This window comes from Phalacrocorax aristotelis, chromosome 2 (genome assembly GCF_949628215.1).
Source record: "Phalacrocorax aristotelis chromosome 2, bGulAri2.1, whole genome shotgun sequence".
Lineage (NCBI taxonomy): Eukaryota > Metazoa > Chordata > Aves > Suliformes > Phalacrocoracidae > Phalacrocorax > Phalacrocorax aristotelis.
In genome coordinates this window covers 63,198,265-63,224,440 of record NC_134277.1, presented here as the reverse complement: position 1 = coordinate 63,224,440, position 26,176 = coordinate 63,198,265, and the positions used below count along the sequence as shown (strand labels likewise).

The window sequence follows — 26,176 nt, the reverse complement described above, 5'->3', positions numbered from 1 at the left end:
TGCCTCCCCGAGCGCTTCCGGGGGTGGGGGGGGCCGAGGGGCGGCGGGTGGGGGCCGGCGCTGCCATGGGGAAGAAACACAAGAAACACAAAGCAGAGAAGGCGGAATGGCGCTCGGCCTCCGCCACCTCCTACAGCGGTAAGTGCCGGGGGCGGCACGGAGCGGGGGAACTCCTCTTTGTACCCGGGTGTGCGTCTGCCCCCTCCCCTGCCCTGCGCTCCCTCCCGCGGCTGCCGGCAGGGCCCGCGGGCCGGGTGGCAGCGGGGCGCCGGGTGGGAGCGGCCCTTCCCTGAACACGGGAGCTGCGGTGGTTGCGGCGGGAGGGCGCCCGTGGCCCGGCCGCCTGCGCCCTCCCGTTGGGGGTGGGGTGGGGTGTGGACGGGACACGGACGGGGAGGGAGGGAGGGAGGTGGTGCGTTGCGGGGCTCCGGCGGGGCGGGGCGGGGGTGTGAGGCGGGCGGTGGCCTGCAGGAGGCGGGAGGCGGCCCTGGCCCCGGCGGGGTGGGCTTTGGGACCGAGCGGCTTCCTGCTCCCCACGGCTGTTACCGGTGGATTCCGGTAACCGCGCTGGTTGAGCCGTACTCGGTTTCACCTTGGTCTGGCAAGGATCTTGTGATGTTTCCGGGTGGTGGTTCCTTACGTGTTACAAATTTGTGGAAAATGATCGTGTAAAATGTGCTGAACAACTATTTCCGAACTTGGATTTGTCAGTCTTCGCTTTTATTTTTCTCTCCAAGTGTATTGCGTATATTTTCAACCTGCAACAAATTCTTGTAAGCAGTATTTCTAGAAGCACTGTTAATTGTTGTATGCTATCACATCCATGTCCATTAATGAAATATTTTACTTTTTAAATTCAGATTATGCGGATAAGCCTTTGGAAAAACCTTTAAAGCTGGTGCTTAAAGTTGGAGGAAGTGAAGTGACTGAACTTTCCGGGTCGGGACATGATTCTAGTTATTATGATGACAGATCAGATCATGAGAGAGAACGACATAAAGAAAAGAAGAAAAAAAAGAAAAAAAAGGCTGAGAAGGAAAAAGAAAAGCATCTAGATGATGAGGAAAGAAGAAAGAGAAAAGTAAGCTCAGATTTTTACAATTCAGACATACCAGTCTTCGTGCTTGCTTATCAGCATTAAAATCTGGTGCAGAGTACCAGACCTTTTTTTGTTTGGTCGGTTGGTTTTTTGTTTTTCTTTGTTTTGTTTAAAATCACTGTTGCAAGAAGCTTATTGTTTGGAGACAGCATTTCATAAATGTAGAAAACCCCTGTGTGTGTGTTGGTGTATTTCTTCCATTTAAAAGAGAGATCCCCGTGATGATTTTTTTGAACAAAGTAAAAGCTTGTTTCTTGTAACTGCTTGTTTTTCTTATCTGTTTGCTTTGTCAGTAGGTATGACTACTGCTGTTTTTAAGTTGGATATTTTGTATTCCAGCCAGGTCAGAAACATGTTTTGCTAACTTTTGAGAAGGGTATTTTCAGCTCTTCAAATGAATCTAGATTGCATTTCTGTCCTGAGATATGCCAAGTTATTGAAATTATTATGTTTACTCAAAACAGCTTTCTGAAATCTGTTCTGTTGAGTACTGTGGTACAGTAGTCTTGTTGGCTCTTGTTTAGAATAACCTGTATGCTAGGCTTTGTTGCTTTTTTAGTAGCAAATGGTGTGGTCACCTTAGTTGTCTGTGTTGAACCTTTAGGAGTTAGACTGAAATCGGCAAGAAGGCATTGACGGTACAGTTACGTGTATAATTTCATTTTAATAGTATTTCTTCTGTGTACTAATGATTCTCTGAACTCTGCTTTTTTAGTTCTCTTCTGTCATGTAGTTTTACTACTCTCATATGACAGGTTCTTTCAGTGCTAATTCATATGTGTGTATGGCTAACATCTGTCATTTCAATTTGATTTATTTGTTAGGCTTACATACTTGAAAGTGATATATCATGTAGGATCATTCGGAAGCTCTTGAATACAGTGTAGGTAGTGGAAAAATTTCTTTCTACAAACATTTTCAAATGTTTCTGTTAAGGGTATGGCTGGGACTTGAAATATAACAAAACAACTGTCTTTAATACAAGATCTTGCAGCATCAAATCACATTATTTGTTTTGCCTTTGCTAAATTGGGGGGGGGGTGTGTTGGATTTTTTTCCCCCAGAATTTCAACATTAGTGCATACAAAGGAAGCTAACGGATAGAACAGTAACAAAACTGTAGTCTAAACAAGTGCTCTTCTGTGTGAACATGAATATGCCTGTAAGATTATAGGAATGACTCAGGTATGCCTTTCCTTTGAAGCTCAGGAAGAGCATTTCTTACGGTTCTTTCATAGGCTTCCTAAATTATCACATACTTTATTGACTCCTGTTTAATGCACCAAACAACAAAATCATATTGATCAAAGCACAGCTACAGGCTGATCTTTACTTAATAGTAAATTAATTGCCTCTATTCTCTGTTGTAGCTTGTTATGCAATTTTACGTATAAATAGCTTCAGAGTTTAATATTATTTTCAGTAAAAGTACAGTAACTAGTGATAAAACAATAGTGTATTAAATACAAAGAAGCAAAAGGTGAACAGTATTAGTTTTAATTGGAGAAGAAAATTGAAAAAGTGATAGTGAAAATGTATGCATTATTGTTTAAACTATATTATGTCTCAGATATAGAATGAACGTTCTAAAGGAAAAATCACTGTCTCTTACTTTTTGGTATGCGGGATTGCACATTCCAAGTACATTCTTCTAAAGTCTGTCTTCTTCCTGCCGTGCTAGGAAGAGAAAAAGAGGAAAAGGGAGAAAGAACAGTGTGACACTGAAGGAGAAACTGATGACTTTGATCCTGGGAAAAAAGTGGAGGTTGAACCTCCTCCAGATCGTCCTGTCAGAGCATGCAGAACTCAGCCAGGTACGCAATGTGAAAAATTAAATAATCATTGGTGTTTTTAAAAGCACGCACAACAAAGCTTTTTTCAAAGGTACCAAAATGTAGAAGTTCCATGAGGATTTGCTGAAGTCTAGAGACTTTATTTTTTCCAACATTCAGAACTTTATGCTGTCTGAAAAGTCAGTATTCCTCTTGGTGCTTCTGGGTTTTAGTAGGTTTGTTTTCATGTGACTGAACTTGTCAAGGACATCTCTGTCTGGCTCCTGTAGCTTGGCAGAATAAAGCTCGTATAAAAGTATTATTGTCCATAGTTTTCCCCTAATTCCTTCTCCTTAGCATTTACAGAACAATGGTCAGACTGTCTGAAAGTAAGTTTTGCTCAGTTTCAGGGGAAAAAAAAATTCTAGTGGAGACTTCTTAGCAGTTGTTAGGGGCTTTTTTTATAACCTATGTGGAGTTTTCATAGAATCATGGAATGGTAGGGGTTGGAAGGGATCTCTGGAGATCATGTCCAACCCCCCTGCTTGAGCAGGCACACCTAGAGCAGGGGGCACAGGAACACGTCCAGGTGGGTTTTGCATGTCTCCAGGGAAGGAGACTCCACAGCCTCTCTGGGCAGCCTGTTCCACTGCTTTGGCACCCACACAGGAAAGAAGTTTTTTCTCATATTGAGGTGGAACTTTCTGTGTTCCAACTTGTGCCTGTTGCCCCTTGTCCTGTCAAGGGGCAACTTTAATATCTCTATTTTCATCAAAAGTATGGCAGTAAGTTGTGATAGGCTGCCTCTAAGGACCAGAGTCCCCCAGTTTTCATTTACCAAACTTCTTTAATTCTCATTAGCAGCCAAAATACTTATCAGTTGTGTGTGGTAACTTGTGCATGTTTAACCCCTTTAGATTTTGCCATGCTTTCTCAACCTGTAGCCATTGCTTGATAGTTAAAACTCAACTTACTTAAAACTAAACTTACTTAAAAGAATTTTCAGATACATCATCTCAGTACACATATGCCTGGAAGTGGAACTTAATAGCAAAAAGTTTGGTCTTGAGCAATATTGTTGGTCTTGTCTTTGGAACACTGCCTGTTGACTGGTCAAGTAATTTATTGAGGAATTTTCTAATTATGTCTGCACATTAATTTGAGGAATGATGTCCATCAGCTGTCAAGGTGATGTGATAGGGATAACTGAAATTTCCTCGTCAAAGCTTTTTGTCTCTGGGTAGTCTGGAGCCTTGAAAAACTGACAAGCTAAAAACTGATCTCTGTATTGACAAGGCTTCTATTTTAATCTGCTTGTAAAATGTTGTTCAAAAGTATGTAAATTACCTTACCTATTCTGGTTAAGAAGGGAAATGTCTCTCCATTATCATGATGAAGAACTGGAGTTTCAATTCTAGGTTTCAGCATGCTACTTCTTTAGTTTTTTCAAACTTCACATTAAAGCCACTCTTTCTGAAGTATGTGCGTGAAACAGGTGATTAATGAGTAGTGCTTATTGTCTAATCTGTAGAGGAAGTGAAATCTTAATCAGTACCTCTCTTGCCAGCAAATCTGCATCTATTTATCACGGTTTTTGAATGAAAAGATTCAGAGAAACTAATTGCAAGGGTGGTATGTTAAAGAAGCCATTAAAATTGCACGGATAATTTTTAAGAATATGGGTTTACAAACTGCAGTATTTGAGGAACAAAGTTTCAGTTTTCTTTTCCTTAAAAATACATAATGCCTTACTTTCACCTTATTAATACATTTTCTTACAACTACTAGACTTAGCGTCACATCTGATTTACTGTCTACCGGTTTTTAACGTGATCAAAACTAAGCAAGTAGTAAAGCAAAGGAAATAGTTACAGTCTGCTTAGAAATCTGGTATGCTTCTGCTTTGAAATCCATGTCTCACTACTGACCTTCAGGTCAGTAGCAGCTGTACTTACAGTTAAGATTTTCTCTCTGGTGTTTATATTTTTAAATAAATAAATATATCTATATTCTGTTTCATTGCACTTATGTGTGTTTCTGTCTCAAACTTCAGCTGAAAATGAGAGCACACCGATCCAGCAATTACTAGAACACTTCCTTCGTCAGCTTCAAAGGTATTAAGTGTATTGTATCTAGAGCTGTGCTGACAGTGTATAATGCATGTTTGTATATGTTACTTTACAACTTCTTATCCTGGTTTTCTGTTTGAAAATAGTACCTAAAGACTGCCTGTAATGTTTTTGGTAACCTTTGCGACCATGTCAGACCCGGGAGTTTTTAAAGATTAGCTGAGGAAAATTATTACCCACTCTACAATTCTAGTTTTTGGCAGGGATGCATTTTGGGCAGAGGATACATTGCCATTATAAAGTTATTAAATATTAATGTCTTAGTTCAGGAATTAAGAACAGTTATGAATTTTAATAGTTCAAAACATTGAAGTGTTGTCATAAAATTTTGTTATATTGTGTCCTCTGCCAGTTACCAAAGCAAGTTTATACCTGCTTACTTGATAATCCTTTTAATTTGGAGAGCCTTTTTATTTTACTGTTTTCCATAAGATGTGAACCCTGTACCTCATGTTTAAAAAACAAAACAAACCCAAAATATTTCATTTTCCTTTTTTATTACATAGCAAAAAGCTGAATTTGGAAGTAATTTGAACATATTAAACACTGTAGTTGTTTTTAGAGGACCTCATGAACAAGAAGAGTTGAAAAGGTTATTACTCAGTGAAGCTAAAAGACCTATTTGAACTGTAAATAGACACACAGAAAACATACAAGAAATAATTAAGTAGTTCAAGAGCTAGCTGAATCTCTTTCAGAAAGTCTACATATGTGTAATCAAAAGACTTTGCTGTATCAGGAAATTTTCAAATATGCTTCTGTTTTACAAGAGTGCTTTTAGTGTTTTTTCTTTTAAGTAGTACTGTTCTTTTTATACTATTAATGTGGTATAAAAAGAATTACAATGTCGTTTGCTGGTATAAATCTAAATGCACTGTTTTTATTTTTAGGAAAGATCCTCATGGGTTTTTTGCTTTTCCAGTCACGGATGCCATTGCTCCTGGATATTCCATGATAATAAAGCACCCCATGGATTTTGGTACGATGAAGGAAAAAATTGCAGCGAATGAATACAAATCAGTCACTGAATTCAAGGTGAATTGATAGAGATTTAGTTATTTCAGAACTCTTTAGTAAGAAACTGAGGACTTTTTTTAACTGTAGAAGTCTTTCTTACATTAATTATTTTAATGTGCATTTTTTCAGAACTGAGCGATTTTATATGGTCTGTGTGGTAGAATGGGTTTCCTGCTTTGTTTTTCACTGTGGAAGCTCTATATTTGTCAGATTCTACTCCAAATTACTGTGGAAACCAAGAACATCCTCTAAAGTACTATGGAATTCATGCTGCTAGACATAAACAGGAGTAAGACTTTCACAAAGACTGAAGCGGTTGAAGAACCTGGAGCTCCTTTTTGTTCTATTTTTTTAACCTAGACCTAGTTAGATTGATTAAAAGGCAATTTGACGTGTCTGCAAGAAATCTGTGCACAAACTGAAGCATTTTGTGTAAGATTCAATAACAACTACATACTTTTTGTCTTTAATTATCCTCTTTTCCGTATAACTTCATTTGGAATGGTCCTTTGGCAGAAACTTACTTGGCAAGTTTATTGGCAGCTTGCCGTAGCTATTTTGTGTATTGCTGTTACTATAAGACTTCATTAGGTGCCTTGTGGTTTTACAGACAGTACTGTAAGAAATCTTTTCATGGTATTGCCAGGTCCTGGAAGGAAAGGAGGTTTCCTTAACTGATTAATGAAGTTCTATTAGCTGCCCTCAGTATTACTGTTTTCTAGAGTGGTGTTGATATAATTACAGACTTGGCAGAGAGCATTGGCTGCTTCTCAGGGTTAAATTCTTCTTCTGAAAGGTCCAGCAAGGTGAGCAAAGAATGGCTTATATTTCCTATAGGTCTTTGACAAGGATTATTCTGCTTTGTTACGTACGCTTTATTTTTCAAAAAAAGTATTGAGACTTAAAAACAAGTCTAAAAACAAGTCTCTAAAACAAGGCCTGCTCGAAGGGTTATCTTTCGTTTTTGTTATACCTATTACAAGTAGCTGAGGCTAGTCACAAGCCAATAAATAATCTGTCTGAGAACAGAATCTGCAAGAATCATTTGCTATTTAGAAGAGGGGAAATAGTTGCAGAGAACTCAGCAGTTTTGCTGCTGAGTAAAGGATCTACTTCAAAGTTGGGCAACCAATTCTCTTCTGTAGCACTTCAGAGGCCACCACTAGATGTGTAGCTCACATGGGCTTCTTTATCTGCTTCTTGGCTGATAGTTTGCTCCTTGATGTCACCTTCTCAATTTCTGTTTTCCTGATGATCTCGTTAAGCAAAGGCAGATGGCTTAAATGCCATAGAAAGTCACAGACTACCAATTGTAGCTCTGTTCACCTACTTGCTTAGCATGGGCTTGATGACAACTACTAAATGATGAGGAGAGCACTGCTCTGACATCCCTGTATGGAAACAGGAAATAAAACAATTTTTTGTTTATTTACAGAATCTGATCAGGATTGTGGTAGGGCAAGGTTATTTTTGTAAATGTTGGGTTCCAGAGAAAGTCTTTAGAAATACTTCTATGTCCGACTGCAATAGTAACCTTCAAAAATATTTGTCTCGGGAAATCTATTCACTGGTCTGTAAACTCAATGGGTTAACTTTTCAAAGAGCTTACTGTTCTGTTTGCACACACTTTTGCACGTAACCAAGTCATCATCAAATATAGTGGTCTCATGCACAAAAAATACTTGCATTTGTGTCTACAGTATAAATGAAACCCAATTTCTTGAAGAATCATTGTTTAAATATTGAAAAGTTTTATTAAGAGAGAAAATACATTCTTAAATCAGGCACCAGTTTAATTTGTTAGGATACAATTTGTGAGGTGCTTGGAAAGGCTACTGCATGAAATTCTTGGTTATTGATTTGCCAGCTTCAGAAATTTTCAGAGGCATATAATAATGTCTTTTTAATTCAGTGTTTCACAGAGCTTCTAAAAATGCTTTCAGTGCCTTACTCTACGGATCAGTAGTGGGTGACTAGAAAAAAAGCACCCTAGGAAAAGCTTTTGCAATCTGCAACAGATTTTTTTAGTTCTGTTCACAGTGGAGTGTGTTGCACCTTTGTTTTTGGAACTTGCATAAGTAAAAATTACTTGAAATTATGTGTGACAGATAACCATTCAAAGGAGAAGATAAAATTGGGCTTGGCTGTTCTGTTCTTTTGTTGCATGTGATGAGCATCTTAGAAGGCTGTTTCTTATGCTGTAAAGTCTTCTCTTCTTTTTTTGTTTCAGTGCAAGTGACTGAAGAAGTGGTCAAATTACTAGAAATAAAATTATATGGAAGACACTTTCTATCTTTCTGACATCATTGTATTTCTCAAGCCTATGCTGATTTAGTAGGCGTGAAAAACACCCAAAAAGTACTTACCTTGGTGCCTCGGTCCTTCTATTAATTTCTCCATTTCTTCTGTTTGGTTCGTTTGCATAAGGAAGAAATGTTATATTTGGCATTCGGGCAAAAAGTTGTGGATTGTTTGTGGGGGTGTTTTTGTGTTTTTTTTCTTTTTTATAACAAGGCAATTTCAGACAAAACTGAGCATCTTGAAGGAGCAAAAAGGGCTCAAACTTTTGTAATTCTGTGTTAACTTTTGGCTTTCATTTATTCCATGAGACTGCTGCTAAAATATGATTGTATTCTTCACAGACCTGCCATGATGGAATGGTATCTTCCAGTCATTTAACGAAGGAGTTTGAAATTTTAACAGTTCTTTTGTTTTGTATTTTACAGGCAGATTTTAAACTGATGTGTGATAATGCAATGACTTACAACAGACCAGATACTGTTTACTACAAGTTGGCCAAGAAGATACTGCACACAGGCTTTAAGATGATGAGCAAAGTAAGAGACCTATTAAAAACAAAAAGCAGAAACTCTTTGGGGTTTTATTTGTCATACTTAAAAGGAACAGTTAATAACAATGATAAATGTTATTTCGTCCATCTATGATTAATTATAACAGTGCCTGTTAGTGCTGCTATGTCTAAGGGTTTGATAGCAGTCTTGTTATAATCACACGTTTATTTCTCAACCTCATCTGCACCACTGAAGTCTGTAGGAGCTTCTTCCAGTGGCCTCAGTGGATGCAGTTAAGATCCACGTATATAAAACCCAACTGAGAAATATGGCTTCTGGCTGAAACTTTGAAAACAAGATCTCATTTAAGTTTTATTTGTGCATAAAAAAGGAAGTCTGTATTTTTTGAAGGTGGTGGGTGTAGGGGAGGTTTCAGGGGTTTCACAGATGCGCGCGTGCAGACACACTTTTTAAGCAAATACAATTGTTGGCTTGTAAAATGAAGTTATGTTGATGAGCTGCTTTGTGTGTGTGCATGTGTGTGTGTGCACGTGCATGTGTTGCAGTTATGGTAAGTTTTGTGTAACATAGGCAGTTGTCTTTGCATATGCAGGTTTTTGTTTGTTTGTTTGTTTCTCTCTTGATAGTTGGGCTGCAGAAATTCTGATGCCATGCTACCATGACCAAATCATGTTGCATCGCCATTGGAAACGAGGCATTAAGAACAAAATAAGGCCATGGCCATTCCCATCCCATCCCATTATCATAGCATCTTGGCTATGAGGGAAAGGTTAAGTCCCTGCCGCTCTGTCCTTTCTGATTCTAGGAACGGCTGTTAGCTTTGAAGCGCAGCATGTCGTTTATGCAGGACATGGATTTTTCTCAGCAGGCAGCTCTTTTGGGTGATGAAGACACAGCAGTTGAGGAACCTGTCCCTGAAGTTGTTCCTGTACAAGCAGAGACTACCAAGAAATCCAAAAAGCAAAATAAAGAAGTTATTAGGTAAAGGTTTTAATGGGCATGCTTACTGGTTTGTTGCAGCTTTTGTAATATTAGCAGAAAGAACTGAGAGGGGAAAAACTTCTTTCAGCCTTTCTCCTTGTGGTCCATAGCATAAATGGGCTATTTTATTGTCTTTTATTTATTTGCTTATTTATAGAACTAGTTTAATAACCCAGTGATTCCCAACTTGAAACAAACAATGCAAAGAATGCATATTCTTTAAAACGCTTAGAGTTAGTGTATATATAGATATTTTTATCCCTCTTTATATTAAATAATGAGTAGTTTCTTCTTACAATGGTTTGAAACGTTCTTTCATTTTTAAGATAGCCACAAATACCTTTTGCATTTTGTCTTTTTTTTTTTCAAAAATGATTGACTGTATCAAAATCTAACACAATCTTTCATAGAGGGCAAAGTAGCCCCAGATCAGTAAATGATTTTATTTAACTTTAGTCTTATCTGGCAGGATATAGAGTATATAGGTACAGGAGATTATTTCTGGAGCCGATGGTAACATCTTCCCAATGAAATCTTATTAAGCTTCTTTGTGAAATATGTTGCTAGTGTAATAGATATCTTCCAGCTAATAGGCACCCCTGTGTCACAAAGTCGTATTTTTAGTCAAAATAAAGGGTTTTATTTTCTGTTTTATGAGGAGATTATAGCAGAAACTGATTTAAAAGCAAATTATGTTGTTCAGTGTTCTTACATAGGCATCCTAGGATAGATTTTCAATTTAAATTGTAGAGCATTATATCAACTGGAATTTTATGAAAATAAGACTGTAATAGGGCGTTACTAGTCGTGTCTTAAATAATCTGTTCATGTAGATATGTTCTGCAGGCTTCTTTCTTAAACGTCCAAATTAAAAAAAGTGACATGTAACTTGTTATTTCAAGTTCATGCTCTCTCATTTTTGTTAAAAGTGACCTTTAGAGTTCTAATTAGCCACTTTCTCTGTTACACTTCAAGCATTTTTGTAATCCTGCTTAAGGTCTGATGGAAGAAGTAGTATTTTTAATGTGGTTGTTTTGTGGAAATAGGAGACTGCAACTTGTATCTTCAAAAATAATTTTAAACTGAGTAAGTTTTTTTGGCTGGAACTATTCTAATGTCAGCATACAGAAACATACCTGTTTCTGTATCATGGAGAATTATCAAAATGTAATTTGTTCTTTGTTTAATGGATTGTGCATAGAAATTAACTGAAAGTACCTTTCTGTAAACAAGACTTGATTGCGGGGGAGGTGATTTGGTTTTTGTTTGGTGTTTTGTTGGTTTTTTTTAAGATATGATGTTTCATTTTAAATGGTGCCCAGAATAATAGATTTTTCTCTTCTGATTAATTCTTACATGCACTCCATTATAGGAGTAACTTTGTACTTTGCCACTTTTTGTGTGCTCATCTTCAAATACAGGTAGCTACCAGAGCAAGAAATTGAGACTGCCAAGCAATATAGTACTGCTCTGTCTTTAATATCTACCTTAACATACAGTTCAAATAGTTAAAAATAACTGACATTTAATTTTATCCTCATACCAGCTTCCTTGCAATAAGCTGTGGTACAAATTTATTTTCCTGTTCTTTTCAATGTTTATATAACTTTTAATAGTTGGAGTTAATTTGGTGTTTGTAATTAACTTGACCTTTTAAACACTTATATTTTGGCATCAGTAGGATGATATTGTTCTTTTTTATGTACAATAAGAGCTTTGGGGGGAGAATTGAACCTAATAGCAGATATTTTTGCCTTCATATTTCAGAGTTAAAAATAGAGAAATAGCTGAAGTCAATGTTTGCAAAGTGTTAAAGCAGTTTAGACCTCTATACTGTAGTTTAAGTGACTTGATCACTTGGATATCCTAATATCTAAGTAGTTTCTGAAAAATTTGTCCACCATGTTGTGACCTTCTGAACATTCTTTCAAAAATCTTTTCCAGTAAGTATTCTGTAGAGTGTGATAAAAAGTGCCAGTTGTTGAGGAGTTTCCTGCTGTGTTCACCCTTTCTTAAAGTTTCAATGAAACGAAAATCGTATAACACATTTGTCTCATAATAGTATGATCCTGTGATGTTTTTATTGTCTTTAATAGCAAAACTTTCTTGTGTATCGGATCTGAATCTCTATACAGAGAGAAATTCTTAGCTAAGCAAATGGAAGAAGATACCCCAGGAGAGAGAAATGGATTTGGTGTGAGGAGATGCTCTACCCAGTACCTAAGGTGTTTGGCCCTAGTGTCTAATGTCCATATAATGCCCTGAAAGATTTTGATGTACAAAGTTTATTTTAAATATATAATATAATGAAGACTGCCATATCCTATGATATCTTCACACTTCCCCGTATAATGATACTTTTCTCTAATTTTGTATAATAGCTAAGATATGTCCTGTTCCAACTTAGGTATGCTTATTTGTTATGTTTTTGTTGTTTTGATGCTTTAATGAAAAGGGATCTACTGAAAGATAAGTGTTAAATGCTGTAATTTCAATGAGGAGGAATGGTGTGATCAGTAGTGATTAGGAATACTAATTGCCAATATTAAGAGTCATAGGAATTAAAGGACTCCCTTAGACTGGGAGCAGTGTCCTGCTTCTAGAAGCAACTAAATGACATAATCCTCATAAAAGCAGCCTATTGCGGTTTTTTTCTCAGATGAAAGATACACAGTCTCCATTCCTTCATCACGTAATTTCTGCATCTTACTATTTGGAAATTGTGCAAACAGTGTATTCATTAATGTGGGAGACTAAGGACGCGTACAGCATTCACCTTGTATTAATGCAATTTTACTCCCAATCTCTGTTTTGGAATACTTCCTTTATTTTCATCAAGGTACAGAAACAATTAAATTTTTGAAGTTCAGTAGTTCGGTAGTTCTCAGCTTCTGCTGCAAAACTTCAGTTTCGTAATATGATTATAATTCCACTTAAATTCTGAAGTAGACTGACACTGGGAGAGGAGTGGGCCTGATAGTTCTGTTTAGCAAACTCAGAATTCAGCCATTTGTTTTGTTTAAATTTTCTACAGCTGCTCCTTTTCTCTTTCTTAGTTGCATATTTGAACCTGAAGGAAATGCATGCAGCCTGACAGATAGCACAGCTGAAGAACATGTCCTGGCACTAGTGGAACATGCAGCGGATGAAGCTCGGGATAGGATCAATCGATATCTGCCGAACAGCAAGGTTTACTGCACAACAAAGTTCACAATTCCATTTTGTGTCTGACTATTGAATGCTTTGTTTCATCTTAGGAAACAAGCTTTAGCATTACTTTTTCTGAGATTGTAATATCTAGGATATATGCTCTGTGTGGAATACAAATATGACTATTGTCTATAATTCAGTTCCCACTGAAGCACATTGTAGGGTGTCCTAAATGGATCTCAAGTTGTATTGTGTGTTGAGCATCTTTAGAAATTCACTTTCAGGGAACAGTGAAATGTTGCTCAGTCTTGAATCTGGCTTCCTTAACTTCAATCCTTGGCATTGAAAATTGTTAAAATAGCATCACACTGTTGTTGTTGCAACCTCAGAAAAAGCAAACTTTGGCATAGGTGGAAGGGTTATTAGGATTTCCCCCCTCAACCTAAGGAGTCCAGGAATTTTTAAATGTTAAATTACTGTTTTCAATGAGAAGTCCAGAACAGAACCTTTTGTAGTTTTGTACCTACAAAGAGTAGCTGTCAGCTATAGCACAGTAGAAAATACAGACGTCCTTCACTGCCTAGGAGAATATAGCAGTTGTTTGTCCACATTGGAATTTAGGACAGTATTAACCACAGGTTTGGTCACCTTTAATGTGATCCTGATACTGTTCCATGTGTTTGGTTTTTGTGCTGTTCCAAGAGTTAGAAGCAAAAGGTCAGCAACAGTGCAGTTTTCTCAACACAATCTGTTTGTGATTAGCTATGTGATAATGGTGGATTCCTTCGTTATTTCATGATGGGATTGGAATGAATACTACAGGCATTTGCTACAGGCCTGTGTTGAGATAAGTTTATTCTGCTTCCCTTGCTTCATGCGGAGTCTTATTACCACCATTATAGTTTGGCCACATTTCCTTATTCTGTCACATACTTAGTGACCACTGCAGTCAAAAGAAGAATTGGGGTGTTGCTACATCCTGCAGTTTCCACCTACTTTTTCAACAACTGTTGCAGAAGAAGCATTTGCTTTGAAGCTTTAGTGGTAGCAGTTGTGTCTTCAGACTTAAATGTCTAGTTCTTGGACAAGAAATTGTTATGCAGTCACCTTAGGCTCAACTGGATTAGGAAGTAAAGCCTCAAAGAACAGTGGGAGAAGCTTTAGCTTCTTCAGTATATTTCTGTTTCTTTGGATAATTAGAAGACTTGCTAGTATTGAAGGCTATTTAAAACCTCCAAAGTAAGAGTGGCTTTTTAAAAACCCTTTAAAGCAATACCAATCTGCTGCTAATTGCTAGCTTTGCTGAGAAGGCCTTTCATGCTGACGCAGTCAGCTTTGCAGTAAAGAGTTGTTGTAGGAGCACAGTTCTTAATTGCCTAGGCTGTTAATCAGCTAGGCAACCCACTGTAGATCACACTGAATCTAGGTAACACTGACACATTCTTAGAGTTCAGCTGTTGTTAACTTTTACCATCACTCGGAGGTATTGTTCCTGTTCGTTCTCTTTCCAACGTTTGTCACCTCTATTATATGCCACCATTAGCTTTGGCCTTATATATGCAGAGTTTTAAACTTTTTAAGAGGGAGGGGAGAAAAATAGGGGAGACATTTATTGTTCAATTTACTTGGAAGTATCTGCTAATATTTCTTTAGGGAGAGCATAGTTTTCATTTTCCGTCTTTACTGTGAAGTTAGTCTTTTTTATGCTTCATGTGTAGTCAGTTTCTGACATCAGCTTAGTTTGTTGCATCAGCTCTGACTCTATCTTTACAGACCCCGGTGTGTTCTACTGTCTTTCACACTTCTGGCTGTCTTTTGTGTTTGTGTGCTCTGATAGGTCTGTCACAGCACTTCTTCCTCTTTAATAATTTGGTAGTGTGTTCATAAAAGTTCTTCTAATTAGAGAAAGTTGTGGGTGAGGTATGAAAACAAGCAGTTCAGCCTGGATTTGAAAATAAACAGCGAGGTAGATTGTGGATAGGAGTTACAGTTCTTCTTCTGAAAAGAAGGTGTGCTAGGCTTGGGAGTCAGAAAGGCTGACTGTATACTAATTATTATGGATTTGGTTCTGTCTTGGATGCAAACTTTAGATTTGATTTAGGAAGATAAGTAAGGAGTTCTGTATATGATACACGAACTTTTACTCCTAAGTCTTCTGTTCTGAAGCATTTGCTAGGCAGTGACAAATAATTGTGACCCAAGATTCTCTGTATTATAAAGGGAATGCCAAAGTGCAGGATCTGAATACAGCTAAAAGTACTTTTTATGGTTTTCTGCATAAGTAAGCAACTCATTCGCGTTTGGACTGTTTTGAATAATTGCTTCTATGTCTTCGTGGTTCTCTTTACAGATTGGTTATCTGAAAAAAAATGGAGATGGAACTTTATTATTTAGTGTGGTAAATTCATCTGATCCAGAAGCAGAAGGTAAATACCATAATCTTTCAGGCAAACATTTCTAATGTTGAAAGCTCTAGCAGATTTTGAAGTCTTTACTGTATATACTGATCCTATGTAGTATAGATGAGTTTAAAAAAAAAAAATTATTCCCCAAACCATTTTCCTCAACAGCTGTATTTAGTATCTCCAATATCAGATGCTTCTCTTTGCCTTTCAAATTTTCACTCTAAAGATGCTCTGTTTTACTGACGCTGACAGTAAGGAGGTAAAATAATACCTATCCATAAGCACTTACAAGTTGCTAGAACTTCAGAGAACTTGGAAGACAGGCTTTTGCTCCAAGTACCCGTAGTGTTAAAATCTAATAGACAGAAGGGGAATGAAAATGCTGTAATCCTATGTAAATGTGCAATGCATGGATGCAAATTGAGAATCCTCTTTTACCTTTCTTTTTGATTTCCTAATTTAAATTATTCGCTAAATTTCAGTTTTAATAAGGTTTTGCTTAATTGTTTTTCTTTAGTTTCTTGATCTTTTCTGTGGGTTTTTGTTTGCGCTACTACTATACATTATTTATATTGTTATATGCTTTCCAGTTTTGAGCACAAAATGCAGAAATTTTGAAAGTTTTTAATGAACAAAATGTCATAGTCTTTATGCTGCTGCATGTCATGTTGATTTAGCCCTTTCTTGCCTGCACCTTTTGAGACTGGAATTCATTCACAGCTTACCTATTATTGCATTGATGAACGCATGAACCCTTTAGACTAGTCACATTTCTATTGATTTTTTTGATTGGGAGACACAAGGCTGTAGTTCTATTACTGTCTAAATTCCCTTTCGTTTGGTAGTAATTTTTTCTGGAATGAAATTGAGCATTTTGGCCACTGACATGCCCTTACCTATTTCCGAAAAAAATAGAAAATGAATGTGATTTAATACCTTTGAAATCATGCCATTGAAAATTTAGACAGTGGTGGTAATGAGAGCAGAGCAAGCTTTCACTGTGTGCTGTGAAGTACTGTCTGTTTCCTGATGTTTCTGTGCTCCAGAATCTTTTTTGATTGTTTGTATAGTTAATGCTAGTTACACTGAATTTGCAGCTCAGTATTCAGTATGATCTGAATTTTTGTTTAATTTTTTTTTTTTAATCCTAGTAAGGTTCTAGGAATAAACTTGCTTTCTGTTTTTCAGTAATTGAGCACAATTGCCATTAGATTTCAAAATACCAGAGAGATTTACAGTAACTGGAAGTGTCCTCAATGTTGTTGGGTTTGGGGGGGGTTGGTGTTTTTTGTTGTTGATGTTTTGTTTGTTTGTTTTTAAAAGGATATTGCAAATCATTTGAGCCATTTTAAATAAGCAGTTCTGAGAACTTTAGAAGAAAGAAATATTAATATAGCCATAATGTTAATTATCTTAATGAGGTTCTTTACATGCTGTATGGGTTTCTGTAGACAAAATACCTCTTAGTCAACATAAGAAATTGCTTTTATCACTTCATAATACCTGGATCTTGTGTGTTTGTGAATCAGCTAGTAAAAGAATTTCAGATGCTGCTGTATACTTTGAAAGTAAAATAACTATGTAAGCCAAAGATCTTGCAAATAAAGGATGGAAACATATTTACAGCAAGTATTGGAAATTTAAATGGAGAACCTGAATTACACTACCTATCCTTAATAAAAATGTACAGATTAAAAGACATTTAGCCTTTATGGTAACTACAGCTTTTTAAAATGGTAACATCGAAATGTTCACCATGAATAAACTTTAAACATGAAATGCTTTTCTGAAAATTAATATCTCTTAAATCAAATTATTAGAGGAAGAGACTCACCCAGTGGATCTGAGTTCACTGTCAAGCAAATTATTACCTGGCTTCACTACACTGGGCTTTAAAGATGAACGAAGAAATAAAGGTAAATGCCACGTAACATGTTTTAACTTTGTGTTAATTAAATGTTTGAGCAATTTCTTGATATAAAATAATTTCAGATTATACCTGTCTCCAAATGAAAGTTCACTTGGTTATTTCTGTAATATATAATGATTCCATTTGCAGCAGAATGCAGTTTTAATTAAATTGACTTTTTTGCTTATTAAACATAACTTACTTAGGAGTTTATGGATTAATGTTTTGCCTTAGTGTTATGGCCACATTAGAAGCTTGCCAGTAATGGTTATTCCATTTGCTCTGGAGGAAAGAATTTTTCTTGAGCAGCTGCACTTAGCGTTGAGAATAAAAACCTTTTGGTCATTTAATTTTTGTATCATATGACAAGAATTTCACAAACTGTAGAGTTTTTTTCTAGTATTATTGACATTTTTAATAGTTTCTAATCTGCTGTCCAGAAACTGACTGGCAAAAAACAGTGAAGTAGACACGTGCAAAAAGCAGAAATATAAAAGGGGACAGGGGGATGAATCTTTTTTGTGGGAGTAGGGTGGTTAACTTAGTTTTTTATTTTCCAGTAGTATAAGTACATTTATTTATAGGGTTAAAATAGCTGCACTGATTCTAGAGTCTGGAATTGTCCTGGAGATATTGCTCTTGATTTCAACTGGGGGGAAAAACACATGGCATTTTTGTATCTCTTTCAGAAAACAAAATCCTTTTATTTTTCTTCCCGCCCGACCTGCCCAAGTGATCTTTTACACTTGTGTTAACCATTTGTCATCTTTCTTCCACCTGTCTAGTAACCTTTCTTACAAGTGCTAGTACAGCACCTTCCATGCAAAACAACTCTATATTTCATGATTTGAAACCAGATGAAATGGAACTCCTGTACTCAGCATATGGTGATGAAACTGGGATACAGTGTGCCTTAAGGTAAGCGCTGCCTTATTAGAAGGCCTACCTTCTCATAGCAATTTTATGAAAAACAGTTTAGACAAAATGTCAGCTAGGAGCCTCCAAATCCTGATACTTTTTTTCTAAAACTTATTTTAAAAATAGCTTACTACAGGACTTGAAGCTAGCTTTCATCCTGGTTGGTGGGGGGATTGTTTGGGTTGTTTTTTTGTTTTTCCCATTTGCACTTTAAGTTACCCTATTTTATTGCAAGGCTGTAATGGATCTTGTTATTAGGGTCTTTGACGACAGGATGTTATAGGTTGCTAAAGACCTAGCATTTTGCTTTATACCCAGCAGTAAGTAGGTTTAGATATGCAAGCAATAGATTTCAGTGACTTGAAAACAGTGGTATTTTTCAAGGAGTTTCAAAACAGTTAAAGCTACTTGAAAAGGAAAATGCTACTTTTCATTGAATTGCTAATCTTGGAAGGAAAGAATTAATCACAAGCTTTTTTCTTTTCTTTGTGTTTTTTTTTTTAACCCACTACCAATTATACTTAACGCGAAAATTTGCTGGTAGTTGTGAAAAACAAGTTTGCGTATAAATTTACTTCCATTTAAAAAAAGAGGGGGAGTTTTTTTCTTCTATCTTGAAGGCCTTAATTGTTCTTCTGAAGAAGCATAAAAGAGTAAAATAACAAGGAAAATAAAGGTGTAATGCAGCGTGGTTGGGGAAAACCGTATTATAAGTTGAAATATTTTGTACAAAAGTAGACATTTTCTGTAATGCTTATATCTCCATTCCTACTAGCTTACAAGAATTTGTGAAGGATGCTGGAAATTACAGCAAGAAAATAGTAGATGATCTTCTGGACCAGATCACTAGTGGAGATCATTCCAAAACTATTTATCAGCTAAAGCAGGTGTGTCCTTGATGCACAGAAATGTCACAGGTTCATCAGAACAAGAATGGACCTGTTTCTGGTTTTTAATATTGTATGAGATGCTTTGTTTTCTGCTGTCAGTTTAAGCAGTGCAGGTTTAGCTGTTTATGCAACCGTATGGTGAGAAACTGAATTAATCAGCGGAGAAGCTATCTTTTCTTTTCTCCAGCTAGATCAGTTCTCCAATGTGGTTCGCTATGTGACTGCAGAAGAGGAAGAGCAACATAGCAGGGGGGAGAAGGGACCAGCCAACTAAATGGTGCTTGGTTAGCCCTGTCACTCAATGTCATGACTTCGTATCTGCTTCTGAGTTTAGCTTATTTCCAAAAGCACTTTGTTTAGGAGATTCATACTAAGACTGGAGAAGAGATTTTTCTCGAAGTGTGTATAGTTCTGGTGGGAATGTTTGCATTCCCAAGACAAAATAGGCTACCAGAAACTGCAAAATCTTGTTCCGTGTTATCATCACTCTGAAAACCACTATTAGTTTGAAATAATTGGCTGCTGCTTAAAATGAGGACATTCTGAATGATTCAAGAATAAAGAAAGGGGGATGTGGTGGGGGGAGGATGGAAAGTACTCAGACTTCGTGACATGGTGGAAATGAGATTATACTAAATCTCTGCAGACTTAGAGGGAGAATAGGGTGGGTGAAGTTTTGGTGAAAGGAGACAATTGAATGAAAAATACAGAGGATCCTTTGGAATTTCCAGGGTATTTTTTTCCAGTCCCTACTGGAAAAAGATTGTACAAGGAACAGGAAGGAAAGTAAAAGATAAGTTAAAAAAAATTCAAAAGTTCAGAAAGTTCAAAAACAATATTTTGACTATTCTTCTATATCTAGAAATGTGTGTACACAACATATTGAACTTAGCTTTAAAATTAAACTTGTGCCTTTCCTTTTTTGCCACCTTGTTCTATGCATATTGTTCCAAGTGAGAATTTCTGAATACCTTTCAAATTGTCAATGGCTGTTTACACTTAGAAAAGCAGTTTGGATTTGACATATGTGGATATGTACGGATTTTGTGCAATTAAATATGTTTCCATGGTGATGTGCCATGGTGTTTTATTCTTGAGTATTTTGTGCTGCTACATTTGAGTAAGAATGAATAAGTGCAACCTTGAATGATTTGGAATCAGAAGGTAGCAAAGTAATGACTAAGATACTGCACTTGAATATAAAGTTTGTGGGCAGAATAAGTGTAAGGGGTCTCAAAGATCAGGTAAAATGCATAGTAGTAAAATATTTCAAAACAGTAACTTACATTGTAATTGCATTACAGATATGTGAAAAAGTTAGCTGTCTCTAGCCTCATTTTGTGTGTGGTTTGAATATACTGGAAATTTTACAAGAGAGATATCTTTCTCCTACGCTGAATAAAAGTAATTGTTAGTATTTTTTCTTTCCAGCGGCGAAACATCCCAGTAAAACCACTGGATGAAGTTAAAGTAAGTGATGCTGATACTCAGTCTGATGGGGGTTTTTTGTTTGGGTTTTTTGGGGTTTTTGTTACCGCAAAAAGTGTCTTGGTATTTAAAGCAGAGAAAATGATGATCTCTGGGCTTCCAACATTCAAATTCCTATTTTTATTTAATATGCATCTGATCTGTATAATAATACAGAAAAGATTGATAAGTGGAGTGTATAGAATCATAGAATCACTAAGGTTGGAGAAGACCTCTAGGATCATCAAGTCCAACTGTTAACCCAATGCTACCATGCTTCCTAATAAATGCTTCCTTGATAAAGAGGCTGTTAGGTTAGTCCTAAAGAGGCTGTCCTGGTTAGTTCTAAATTGTTTATGTTAATATATATGGTCACCCATTAGAGAAGAGCTAGTCTCTTTTTCTTTTTTTTTTTTTTTTTTTCCAAGGGTTCTGTGCAAACATCACAAAACATGGTAGTGTTTTGTGGTGGCCTAGGATCTGATCATGGTAAACTAGTAAATTATATGAACTAAGTGCGTTCTTAAACGTAAGTATAAGCTATGAGATGCTAAGATCTAAAATATGATTTGGTTCTTTAGGTTCTGCCAGTTCTTATAAAAGAAGAACACAAGTTGCGTAATACCTGTCCGGATTCTTCCAAACAGATTATGGTAAAATGGCTTGTGTGTTTAAAAAAAATATATATATACTATTGAAGCATTGATTTTGTTTCAGTGCAAAGTTGTGCGTGCTCTGAAGTAGAAGATTAAAATTAATGCATCTACAATAAGCTTTCAGATCTTGAAATTAATTCTCTGGCACTCAGTCTGCTGTAGCTAATGGCTTTGTTTGTCCTGTTGTTCTGTATTCTCTAGTTTAATTCAGCATGCGTAACTAAATCTCGGAGGCAGAAAGACCACTTAGGAATCTGTACTTGATCTGCTCATGAATATTTGAAGTTCAGCCTGCTGTAAAAGTGGAAAAAAAAAAAAAAAGTAGTATTTATCAGTTTTACCCCATCCATTGAAAATGTTAGAAATTAGGAGTAAATAATGCATATATTATGCTTTCACGGCTACTAATCAAATCTTTATTTAAGTGGTACAGGCTTTTCTTGCAAATTATTTCTGACAACAAAGGATATGCACTGTGTGCCATGGCAATTCACATAAAAATTATATGGATTGCATTATAGCAACTAATAAAATTTATAGTTTTATAAATATTCCTTATGTGTTGTGGAAAGGTTTATAGTTCTCTAGAAGGTGACTGGTAACTTAGTTTATGAAAGTGCAAAGTTTCATTTTCATATTTCTGGAAGGTAATACCTGGTTGTGTATTTACCTGCATGTCTTGTTCCTCCTGCTGGAATAGGCAACCTCAAGAGAATTCTGTTAGAATGTGTTTTGAAGTTTAATGACTTTTACTTTGGTCTCTTAGTTTTTGCCATTACATAGCAGTATTGCAACAGGTAGGAAAAAAATTAACTTGTGTAGTGCAGGCTGTATTTCATTGTCCAAATGTATAGAAAAAATACTTGAGAGAACACCTCTGGCTCATACTGTATATAGGGAGGCCCACCTTAATAGTTTTATTAGTCATATGCTAAAAATTTCAGTAAATCCAGTGTTGCATTGAGAAGGTGAGGAAAAAGGGGATCTGGGAGTGGTTCATGATGGGGGGTTGCTAATAATGCTTCCCCCTGCCAGGGTTCTGCCATGGGACAGGGGTGACTGGAGCATGTAATTGAGTACCAGAGTATTTGGTAATGCTGGTTTCAACAGTCCTGGATCATGAGATGAAAGATATTTAGACTACCCTGCAAAGCCCTTGCCGTTCATATGAAAGATCTGTCCTGGAACTGTGTTTGAGCTGCCTGTGAGCTGCAGCTTTGCCAAGATGGTTACGGGTGCTGCAATCTCAGGTGTTGTGGTGCACACTTCTGAGAGTATGGATTCATGCATTTACCTTAAACATTTAAAAGTTATTATGACAGCTTGTCACTATTGCTAGTCTTTCTGTTTCTTGTATTTTCATAGGTTGGAGAATCCGCTGGAGACAGTAACACTTCTGACTTGGACTTTCTCTCTATGAAACCGTATTCAGACGTATCTCTTGATATTTCTATGTTAAGTTCGTTAGGTAAGTAATTAAATGTATGAGCCATCAATTATGGTTTAGTTGTAACTTTTAGGCAAAATAACAGCTGGATTTGCTAAGAATAAAGAAGTGTTCAAAAAAATAGTAGTAAGTCCACATTTGACATAGGTAAAAGTCTAGGGCTGGTTCAAGATAAATGAAGCCTTTGCCTGTTTTTCCTTTGAGACATCCATGTGCTAGCCAAGCTAACTTTTCCTGTATCACTGAAGAAACCAAAGTATTTGTACCTCACAATTTTGATAGCTTTACCTGTTTTTTATGTGTTCATAGTAACGTAAATTTTAAGAATCAGCGTGGAGCTTTGGCTCAGAAATGTTATTGCTTCATATGTTGTCTTTTGAAATACCTTGGGAACTAGGTAAGTATGTGATGCTCAATCATATCACCACTTACAATGTCCCAGAACAAAAATCAGAAGAAACTTCAGGTGTTGGAAAGAGTTCAGCATCAAATAAGGCAGTTGTATAAAAACATTAGGATGTTGTTTCAGATACATGTCTTCGATAGGTATCCTCCTTCAAATACTAGAGGAAGTAAAGTTCCCATTTCTGCAGGCTGCTGAGCTGGTCAAATGTCTTTAAAAATGTCATCACAGAAAAAATACTGCTTATGGTTTAAGATACTTCTAATTCAGAATGCGAAAGTTGCCAAACTATCTATGGTAAAACATAACCAAGGTAATTGAAAGCTTTAAAAAAAAAGGATTTCTACATCTCTCTCCCACATGTGCAGTATTCTCTGAAAAGCAATTGTAAGTTCTGATTATGCTGTCACACACTGATTTTATTGCAGTTCAGTAAAAAATGAATAAATACCTATTTTATAGATAATGTTTAGACATACCAATCTTACTATGAATTTCTTGCTCGACTGAAAGCTGCTTATATTTTTCTTCTTTGAGCTTTTTCTAAATAATTATACTTCCAGATTACTTAGCTTCCAGAGAGATTATGGCATTATTTCTTATCATAATTCTTGCAAAGTTAGCAAGGTCTGCACTGAAGATAGCTCAAAGAGAAGGGAAAGCATTTATTTTCCTGTTTAAAATTGGGGAAGATTTTTTTAAGTCTTCAGCCAAAAGAACAGCGTATGTTGGCACATCCTTCTAGTTATTTACAATTTCACAATTTTATTTGGCTTGCTAAAACAAAAGCTGGAGAAGATGCTGTTCTTAAAACTTTCTGTGATGGGGATTTCTTCATCTCCATAAATTACATGTTCTATTTTAACTGTATTTTAAGTTAGGTATTTAAGTAATCTTTCTACTGACTTCCTCTCCTTTGCCACAAACTAAATGCATTATTTCATGTCTGGAATTTGAACCGATAAACTCTTACAGCTGTTCAAATACTGGGAGTCAGTTCAGCTTCAGCCATTTCTGATGGCGCTTTCCTTCATCCTCCAATATTGCCAAAAGCATTGCAGCATGTATTTCTTGCAACTGCAAACAGATCTGCAGCTGTTGCCTTGTTAGAAGTGCAAAGGAAAATGCAAGATTGAGGTCGATTTATGATAGACAAAACTTGTGTTAATTTATTTTAGAATTTTTATAGTGACTTGGTAATTCATGAGTCAGTCTGCATGTGATAATTGTGGATTTTGGTTGGTAACTGGTGGCTCTTAGGGAAGGTGAAGAAGGAGCTTGATCATGACGACAACCATTTACATCTGGATGAAACAACCAAGCTGCTGCAGGACCTTCATGAAGCTCAGGCTGACAGAGTGGGATCCCGGCCATCATCCAATTTGAGTTCCCTCTCCAATACTTCTGAAAGAGACCAACATCATCTTGGTAAAGTTACTGGTGTCGCAGAAGTTGCAATATCTCTGCTCTAATTGAAACTGGTTAAAACTTTATTTTAATTTACACAAATCTTTGCATGAAACTACTCTGATAAAACAGAATCATGTCTTAATTTTTAAATATGCATGGCAAAGGCAACTCAGAAGATGTGCTTTTGTCCTGTGTAATTAAGGACACTAATTCTAGTTACTTATTTTTAGATTAGACATGATTGAAGTAATTGTGAAGTAAATTGATATTGACTGGCAAGTTCCTATACACACCTGCATTTTATCCTCTTAGAAATACTAAGGAGTATATAATGTTTATTTTACTTTGGCATGGTTGTATGTAGCAAGGGACTGGTTGGTTTCTGCAATAGCCCTTCCCTTGTCAACTGTAAAATCCAGTGATACAATGGGATGATAGGGTAGCATATCACTTAACAATTTGGTGCCATTTCTGACAAGATAGGAAATGTTGGTTGGATGATACTCAGATTTTGTGTAATTTTTCAACTCAGAGTAACAGAATAATGACTGCTTTTTCAAAAAGGATCTAAATTACTGAAGAATCTTGCAATTTCTTTTTCAAAATCTCCTGTGTAAGTATCATTTAAATGTCTGTGTCTTGCTTTAAAAGTCTGAAAGGAACATATGAAATAACCATGTTCTTCATATACATAAATATCTCTCCATTATTTTTCTGTACTTCTAAAGGTTTCATTTTTTCTTCTGTATTCTACAGGAAGCCCCTCCCATCTGAGTGTTGGAGAACAGCAAGACATGGTTCACGATCCCTATGAATTTCTTCAGTCTCCAGAAACCTCAAATGCCACTACTAACTAATCTGACATGTACTATACATATTTTGTATTTTAATTGTATTATGTTTTTATAAAGTTTTTGTCCATGGCAGAAACCTCAATTTTGTCCTCTTTTCTATGAGGATTCCTGTATAATATTTTCATATATGCTGGATTAAAAAAAAAAAAAAAAAAAAGTACATCGTGTTTTTGGCAATGTACCAAAACCTGCTTTTGATTTGTTTGTTGAGGGAGGACGTTGCCTACCGGGGTGTGGACCTTGACTGAAAACAACAAATAATGTGTTTAGTAAAAATTGTAATTTATAGAGACTAAAAAGTGATAATTTTCCCAGTATCACAGCAGCAGTCATTAAATGTTTCTAGTAGAGTTACCAACCGGTCTTAACTTGAACATCTTCAGGGAGGAGTATTTTATTTCAGCACTGTCAGAACGGCCTGAATTGTGATCTTTATTATGTTTCCCATCTCCTAATCCTAATGATCTGTAGAAGTTGTTTCTGTTTCCCCATATTTAAAAATCTTTTTTCAATCACTCTAGAGGATACTGAATTTGAGAGTAACAATACTTGGTAGTTGCATTAAAATGCTCACTACAAGAATTCTACCCTGGGTCCAAGAAAGATGGATGTTTTTGTGATCCCTTCTGTCTTGAAACACAAAGAAAATATAATACTTATATTTTTTAATTTGATATGTATATTTACTTGGATGGAGAAAATACTGGATAAGGTGTGCTTTTCAGTAATTTTAAAATAAAACTTTTATAATTCAGTACTGATGGAAGGGGAGATTTTGTACCATTGATATGTGCAAGCTTGCCAAATCTTATGAATTCACAATATTTTGTAAATATTAATAAAAATACAAAACCAC

The 26,176-nt window shown here is 36.3% G+C and overlaps 1 protein-coding gene across 9 annotated transcripts; it reads left to right on the top strand.

Moving 5' to 3' along the window:
- The first annotated feature begins 14 nt into the window (after positions 1 to 14).
- On the top strand, positions 15 to 26,176 carry BRD9 (bromodomain containing 9). 9 transcript variants are annotated; one of them, XM_075083826.1, is made up of 18 exons: positions 25 to 138; positions 861 to 1,081; positions 2,781 to 2,913; positions 4,925 to 4,985; positions 5,891 to 6,035; positions 8,744 to 8,854; positions 9,699 to 9,811; positions 11,947 to 12,036; positions 12,868 to 13,000; positions 15,312 to 15,387; positions 17,187 to 17,282; positions 18,061 to 18,193; positions 18,969 to 19,080; positions 20,515 to 20,553; positions 21,132 to 21,203; positions 22,572 to 22,674; positions 24,317 to 24,484; positions 25,223 to 26,176. In XM_075083826.1, the coding sequence occupies exons 1-18, from the start codon at positions 66 to 68 to the stop codon at positions 25,321 to 25,323; spliced, it is 1,980 nt and encodes a 659-aa protein (XP_074939927.1). In that variant the 5' UTR covers positions 25 to 65; the 3' UTR covers positions 25,324 to 26,176. The 9 variants fall into 9 exon arrangements, with proteins under 9 accessions (XP_074939929.1, XP_074939927.1, XP_074939925.1 ...); XM_075083824.1 differs by having other exon boundaries at positions 11,908 to 12,036; XM_075083825.1 differs by having other exon boundaries at positions 9,696 to 9,811.